General features: G+C 51.1%; 1 protein-coding gene across 1 annotated transcript; it reads left to right on the top strand.

The window, feature by feature from the left end:
• Window positions 1-4785: 4785 nt before the first annotated feature.
• Window positions 4786-7814, top strand: LOC134411033 (uncharacterized). Its single transcript, XM_063144607.1, has 3 exons — window positions 4786-5373; window positions 5500-5834; window positions 7389-7814. The coding sequence occupies exons 1-3, from the start codon at window positions 4792-4794 to the stop codon at window positions 7441-7443; spliced, it is 972 nt and encodes a 323-aa protein (XP_063000677.1). The 5' UTR covers window positions 4786-4791; the 3' UTR covers window positions 7444-7814.
• The last annotated feature ends 281 nt before the right edge of the window (window positions 7815-8095 follow it).

The following is an 8095-nucleotide window of genomic DNA, read 5'->3' as shown; positions in this document are numbered from 1 at the left end:
TCTTAGTATTTGTGTTTTCTAAGGGAAGCGGGAAACCACCAACAGAAGAAACTGAGTTTTTGGAAACAGAAATGAGATCCCGAGGTGGGGGATACACTTTTATGTTTAGCATGAATATGCTTAATAGATTAATTTGATTATATGATATAAATGTTATTTTATGTTTATGTATTAGGTTTTTTTAAATTTGTTAACTGATGTAAAAGTCAATAAAAAGAATTAAAACAAAAACAAAAACTGTGCTTTTGGTTTCTATTTCCTAAATGTAGAACTTGCCATTTATCCCTATTAAATGTCATTCTGTTGTTTTCAGCCCAGCACTCCAGCCTATCAAGATCACTTTGAAGTTTGTTTCTGTCTTCCAGGGTATTAGCTATCCCACCCAATTTTGTGTCATCTGCAAATTTGATCAGCGTTCCCTGCACCTCCTCGTCCAAATCATTAATAAAAATGTTGAAGAGCACTGGGCCCAGGACTGAGCCCTGCGGCACCCCACTCGTTGCCTCTCCCCAGTTTGAGAAGGTTCCATTGATAAGTACTCTTTGAGTCCGATTCTGTAGCCAACTGTGGATCCACCTAATAGTTGTTCCATCTAGCCCACTTTTAGCTAGTTTGTTAATCAGAATGTCACGTGGTATTTTGTCAAAAGCTTTGCTGAAGTCAAGATATATGATGTCCACAGCGTTCCCACGGTCCACAAGTGTCCGGGAAAGCTGCCAGTAGACCAGCTAATTAGACGGAGCTACAGATGTGGGCAGCGTGCCCAGACAAACCCCAAGAATTCAGCCACAAACTTACCAAACAAACGGTGGAGTTTGTCTTTATCTGTGCTATGAAATAACACAGTTAACTCTTTAATGTCAGAGTACAAGACGTTTTAAACATAAGGCAGAGTCCAGTTCCGTTCCAAAAGTAAAGGGCTTACGAGAGGTAGAGTCCAAGAAACAGTCCAGAAGTCCAGGGATAGGAGCAGGTCACGAATTCCAAGCCAGTCCAAAATTCAACCAGGATACAAGGTCACCACGATCCGAAGAAGGAATCAAGAGCTTTCGCCAGGATGCTCAGTTAATCTCTGGCAAAGTTCCTGTTGCTTCCCAGCTCTCTAAATACCCCTCCCTGGCAGCTACAGGTGTTCCCTATTGAGTTGGCGTCTAGTATAAATACGCAGAGACCTGCGGCGGGCTTCCTTTTCCGCCCTATGCTATCTAAACAATTGTGCAGGTAAGTTTGTTGCTTCTCCCTCTGTGTCTTCTGAATTGGCCAAGCTCCCTGCTGGTTTAATCACCGGCACGCTGGTACTTGGCTCTGCTACCACTTCATTCTCTGAGTTGGCCCCACTCCCAGCTGGCACCTGTTCAGCAGCCGTGACACTAGCCTCTGCCTGTAAAGGTTCTGCTTCCTCCTCCTCTGAGTCCATCCCCAACAACTTCAGAGGGCCTAACACTAAGGGAGGTTACCTTATCAAAAAATGAGATCAAATTTGTCTAACAGGACTTGTTTTTGACAAATCCATGTTGGCTTCTAGCATTAATAGAAGTATAACTTCCAAATCACGTGAGTTATTGGTTCCTCTCTATTCGGCCCTGGTTAGGCCTCATCTAGAGTATTGCGTCCAGTTCTGGGCTCCACAATTCAAGAAGGACGCAGACAAACTGGAGCGTGTTCAGAAGAGGGCAACCAGGATGATCAGGGGTCTGGAAACAAAGCCCTATGAAGAGAGACTGAAAGAACTGGGCATGTTTAGCCTGGAGAAGAGAAGATTGAGGGGAGACATGATAGCACTCTTCAAATACTTAAAAGGTTGTCACACAGAGGAGGGCCAGGATCTCTTCTCGATCCTCCCAGAGTGCAGGACACGGAATAATGGACTCAAGTTAAAGGAAGCCAGATTCCGGCTGGACATCAGGAAAAACTTCCTGACTGTTAGAGCAGTGCGACGGTGGAATCAGCTACCTAGGGAGGTTGTGGGCTCTCCCACACTAGAGGCATTCAAGAGGCAGCTGGACAACCATCTGTCAGGGATGCTTTAGGGTGGATTCCTGCATTGAGCAGGGGGTTGGACTCGATGGCCTTGTAGGCCCCTTCCAACTCTGCTATTCTATGATTCTATTCTATGATTCTATGATCACTGCATTGATTTCAAGGTGTTTACAGACTGACTTCTTTATAAGTCAATTCTCAAACTGGGGAGAGGCAACGAGTTTACAACTCCATGTGCTCCGCCAAGTTTGCCCCTTTCTGTCAGAGGCTGATCTTACCACCGCAGTCCAGGCCCTGGTTCTTTCCAGACTGGACTTTTGCAATCTGTTGTATACAGGGCTTCCCTTGAAGCAAATCCAGCGCCTACAGGCTGTACAAAATGCAGCAGCCAGGTTGGTCAAGGGGCTCCCGAAGTGGTCTTCTATCACTTTGGTGCTTCAAGAGCTCCATTGGCTGCCGGTGACTGCTAGGGTGCACTACAAAGTTTTGTTGTCCATGTATAAAGCCCTGCATTGCTTGGAACCTGGTTACCTGAGCACTTGCCTTTCTCCTGTGTCTCACCACTGGCAGACTCGCACTCAGGAGCAGGGTGCCCTGATGGTCCCCCGCTACAAATTGGAATGTGCTGGGGCCAGGGCTTTTTCAGTGGCTGGTCCCCGGTTATGGAACAATGTGCCACTGGAGATTCAACAGGCTCCCACTTTCAATTGCTTCAAACGCCTTTGTAAGAAGTTTTTATTTTCACAAGAGCCTGGGGAGGGGGTGGTTTAAATTGGGGGTCGAGGGCTTTTAATGGTTTGAGGGTGAGGGTTTTAATGGAATTGTTTTATATGTTATTGTAAAGCGCCTCGATGCCAGAAATGGTGAGGCGGCGCTATAAAAATGCTTTAAATAATAAAATAAAATAAATAAATAAATAATAAATAATCTGCTCCAGAATTTTCCCAGGGATGGATGCCAGACTGACTGGTCTGTAGTTCCCAGGTTCTTCCTTTTTGCCCTTTTTGAAGAAAGGGACAACGTTAGCCCTCCTCCAGTCGTCCGGCACCTCACCCGTCTTCCATGATTTTGCAAAGATAATAGACAAAGGTTCTGAGAGTTCTTCCGCTAGCTCCTTCATTACTATAGGATGCAGTTCATTGGGCCCTGGAGATTTGAACTCATTCAAGGAAATTAGGTGTTCTTTGACCATTTGTTTATCAATCTCAAACTGTAATCCTGCCCCCTCAACTTCTGCTTCACTTTTTCCAGGGGGGTCATAGACCCGCTTTTGGGAGAAGACTGAGGCAAAGTAGGAATTGAGCACTTCAGCCTTGTCTCTGTCATCTGTTATCAATTTGCCATCCTCATTAAGCAGTTGAACCACCATTTCTTTCCTCTGCTAAGAAAGCCATTTTATTGCTTTTAGCATCCCCCACTAATCTCAGCTCATTCTGAGCTTTAGCCTTCCTGATGCCATTTCGGCACTTCTGCGCCACTTGTCTGTACTCTTCTTTTGTAGCCTGGCCTTCCTTCCACTTCCCATATGTATCCCTTTTTGTTTTCAGGTCATCTCTAAGCTTTTTGTGGAGCCACATTGGTTTCCTCTGTTGTCTTCTATCTTTTCTCCTTGTTGGAAATGTTTGTAACTGTGCCTTTAAAATTTCCTTTTTTAAATACTCCCACACATCCTGCACTCCTTTTCTCATTAGGCTCATTTGCCATGGGACCTTACTTATCATAGTTCTAAGTTTATTAAAATCAGCTTTCCTAAAATCCAGAGTACGTGTATGGCTACACTCAACTTTTGTCTCCTTCATAATCAAGAATTCAAGTATGACGTGGTCACTTTCCCCCAGAGTTCCCATAACTGCCACTTTATCCACTAAGTCATCCCTATTGGTCAATATCAAATCAAGGATTGCCGATCCTCTAGTTCCTTCCTCCACTTTCTGTAGGAGAAAGTTATCACCCACACATGTCAGGAATTTCTTGGAAGGGCCGCTTTTGGCAGTATTGGTCTCCCAACAGATATCAGGGTAATTGAAGTCCCCCATCACTACTACATCACGCTTCCTTGAAACACTGGCAATTTGTTTCTCAAAGGTTTCGTCCTTGTCTTCTCCTTGATTGGGAGGTCAGTAGTAGACTCCGATTATCATGTTCTTTTTATTCCTTGCCCCATTTATTTTAATCCAGATGCTCTCGACGGGGCTCCCAGGGCGTTGCTAGACGTACCGGGTGTTCCGTCGTTGAGGAGCGGTGAAAGCGGCTTTTCCCGTTCAGCCGTGACGCCTCATCATCCACACCTGCCTTCGATTTGTGGCGGAAGTTTGCGCCGGTTGTGCTGCTGCCGCCGCGAGAACGGTTGCGCAGCCACACCGGCCTGATTGCCGCGGCTTTTTTTTCGCTCGCTGCACGGTTTGCGCACGTCCGAAAGACCGCAAACTTGCGCAGCCGTCAGCGATGCCGCCGCCGGCCCTGGCGGCGGCAGCGGCGGCAGTGCCAGTGCCAGCCGAAGTGCTGCTGGTGCTGTTGAGGGTCAACATTGATGCGCTCACTTCCTGATGGGGGTCGTGGCGGGTGTCATATGACCCGAGGTCAATCGTCTGCATGGCCACTCTGTGCCTACATCTCCCATCATGCCTCTGAGGTGTCGGCGGTGATGATCGCCTCTGTGCCCTCTGCCCCATCCCAAGGAGCCAACCCACATCTGGCAGAAACAGCTGCGCCAGCGGAAGCGCATTGTCCGGATGCAGCATATCAGGGCAGCAGAGGTGGCTGTGTGTGCGCGTCTGTGCGGGAAACGATAGCCAACCCGAGAGGGCAACTATGCTCCCTGACGAGGACCGTGACGATCTTTGCGCGGCCATAGCCATGCTGATCTTGCTTCTGTCGGAGTATCAGCGCCTCCGTGCACAGGTGGCTGCCAGGCGGCGGCAGTTGCGGGAACAACTGGGGAGGTGGCTACTCCGCCGCAGCAAGCTGCGGGCCGCCCTCTGCCGAACGAGGCTAGCCATGCTGGCCGCGTATGGCGACTACGTCCGCGAGACACGCCGCCGCTTCTGGGCCCGGCCGAGGAGCAAGGACTGGTGGGAGAACTTTGTCCTGAAGGAGTGGGACGATGAGCAATGGCTGAGCCATTTCCGCATGAGCAGGGGCACCTTTTTTGAAATCGTGGAGGAGTTGCGGCTGCATCTGGACAGGAGGTTGACTGTCATGCGTAGACCTATCCCAGTGGAGAAACGCCTAGCCATCACCCTATGGAGGCTGGCTACCCCTTGCGTCTACAGGACCACAGCAGAGCAGTTCGGGGTAGGCTGCTCTACGGCGGCACAAATAGTCCTGGAGGTGTGCTTTGCCATGGAAGTGACCCTCCTAGCTCGTACAGTCAAGATTGGGAACGTGGCAGAGGTGAGTGGGGGATGGGGGATGGGGTGGGGGAATGCGCTGGGAACAGGCACTCACTTTTGCGGAGGTCCGCAACTTCGGAACAATGGCGCTGTCACTAATATGCCCTTTGTGTTTTCTGCCCCACAGATCATGCATGGTTTTGGGGAGCTGGGGTTCCCTCATTGTGTGGGCGCGGTGGATGGCAGCCATATTCCTCTCCAATCTCCGATACACCAAGCCTCAGAATACATAAACAGGAAGGATGAGTACTCCATGATTCTGCAGGGGACCTGCGACCACAAGGGGCGGTTCATCAATGTGGAAATAGGATGGAGCGGCAAGAACCATGATGCCTATGTCTTTGCCAACTCAGGCCTCTGTGAGACGATGGATGCAGGTGTCTTCGTGCCTACCCATCCAACAATCATTGCACGGCCAGCAGATTCCACCCCTCATTATTGCGGATGGCGCGTACCCTTTGCGTGAGTGGTTGATGAAACCCTATGGTGGGGCACTCACTCCACAGCAAGCCCACTTCAACCGCTGTCTTAGGCGAGCACGTCTTGTGGTGGAGCAGGCGTTCGGCCGCCTCAAGGGGAGGTGGCGGAGCATAGGCGTGCGCCTGGAGCTGGCCGAAGAAAACATCCCTTCGGTCATCAGTGCTTGCGTCATCCTGCACAACATCTGCGAAACCAAGGGGCACGCCATGCTCGTGGAGGCGGCGGAGCACAATTCTGTTGAGCTGGCTACTCTGGGCGAGCCCTACGTCAATGAGGCCAATCGCCACACCCGGGAAGGGCACAAGGTGCGGGATGCTGTCAGAGAGTTCCTGTGGGCTAACCGCCGCTGACAGCCTGCCTCATAAAATTGGACTGTGCTTCTTCCCCTGTGCAGTCCTTCCAGTCCTTTACCCCAGAGTAACAGCCGTATGCCCACTTGTGTGCAATCAACTCTAGGCTATGTACGCCCACATGTATGCAATAATATATATGCTATGTACGCCCACATGTATGCAATAATATATATGCTATGTACGCCCACATGCATGTTATTTACTGTTTACTCTGTACAGCACCATCTACAGTGATGGTGCTATATAAATTAGTAATAATAATAAACTCCAGTCAAACTGCGCAACGTGAAATCATCCTAAATGTAGCCCGAAGGGCAAACCGTGCTTATCACCATCGTCCGCTTATTTGCGGACGTCCGCAATCTCGGAAAACGTCAACAGGGGGAGCGTATGTCTCCGAAGGGCAAACCGTGCTTATTGGCATCGGCCGCTTCTTTGCGCATGTACGCAGTTCCGAAAAACGTCAACAGGGGGCGCGTACGTCAGGTCTACCCCGGTCAAGATGGAGCCTCGGAGGGTCGCCTACTGGCAGGAGCCCGAGATGGAGATGCTCCTTGAGCTCCTCCTGCAGTCTGGAAGGTCGGAGCGCCTCATGAGGAGCTCCAGCCTCCAGACTATTGATATTTTCAGGAGGGCTGCAAGGAGCCTCTCCATCGCGGGCTACTCCCGCACTGCTGAGCAGTGCAGGAGCAAGTTTAAAGGCCTAAAGGCGGCCTTCTTTGAGGCTCTGGAGTGCTACCGGGGTAGCCCTCCTAGGAGAGCCCAGCCCCCCTTCTACACCCTCCTGCACGAGTTGTGGGATCGGGCTGGGCGACCCTCGTGGGAGGAGCGCCGCCCAACAAGTAAGTACCCTTTGTATCACTGTGCCCCATCCCCCAACACTGCAGCCATGCTGAAGCTGCCCTGCACCACCTGCTATAATCATTGCCTGCCCCTCTGTGTGGTGGTTGCACTCAGCCTCATGCCAGTGCCTTGGCCAACTTGTCATTTCTCCATCCCAGCCCATGTATAATGCATGTTGGCAGCCAGGTGCAAAGCCCATCCCCCATCCTGGTTCCATGTAGGCAGTGGCCCCTAGAACTGCTTACCATGCCCATGTAATGTGGGTTCCAATGTGGCATCTCATTGCGCAATGAATGTCCTGGCCCACTAACTGATGCATACCTGCCTATTACCTTCACAGGGCTTCAACGTGCCCGCCTCCGGGCTGTGTGCCAGGAGGAGCCTGTTGCAGCTGAGGAGGAGCAGCACCCAGCAGAGGAGGGCAGTGGGGAGGGAGGCCCCCCTCCTGAGGCGGCCCCCCCAGAGCAACCTCCCTGCAGCCCACCCACCGCACCACCTGGTAAGTCCACAGCCCTACCACAAGCAGGGGTTGGTGCTGGTTCCACGCACCTTCTGTTTGGGGGCTTGGGGAAGAGGCTGCATTCATTGGAGAGGGAGTGGTGCACATCAGTCTAGTGGCATCCAAATGAACACGTATGTGGCCTCCTCCCTGCCAGGTTGTGCACCATTCCACCTGCCCACCCACTCCCTCACTACAGTTCTGGTTGTGCACTCCCCACTCCCATCCCTCACCTCCTCAACACCCCTTCTTTTCTGTGACAGGTGATGGAGCTGCTGTGGCTGTCACTCCAGACCTCATGCGGTCGTTCAGCCGCTTAGAGGGGGCGGTGCGTAGAACAAGTAAGTAGTGACTCTAGTGTTTGGTGTGCTCATGGGGGGGTGCTGCAGCATACATCACTAATACCATCTTTCCTTTCGCAGTGCGCTCCTTGGAACGGAGGGTCACCCGCCTGGAGCGGGACGTCCGGGCCATAAAGACATCCTGCAGGCAGGATGCTCACGAGCAGCAAGGCCCCTGACTGTGGCGTTTTTATTTTTTTATTAATG

This window comes from Elgaria multicarinata, chromosome 19 (genome assembly GCF_023053635.1).
Source record: "Elgaria multicarinata webbii isolate HBS135686 ecotype San Diego chromosome 19, rElgMul1.1.pri, whole genome shotgun sequence".
NCBI classification, from domain to species: Eukaryota; Metazoa; Chordata; class Lepidosauria; order Squamata; family Anguidae; genus Elgaria; species Elgaria multicarinata.
Note: the sequence above shows the minus strand (reverse complement) of the source record. Positions and strands in the feature narration are given on the sequence as shown.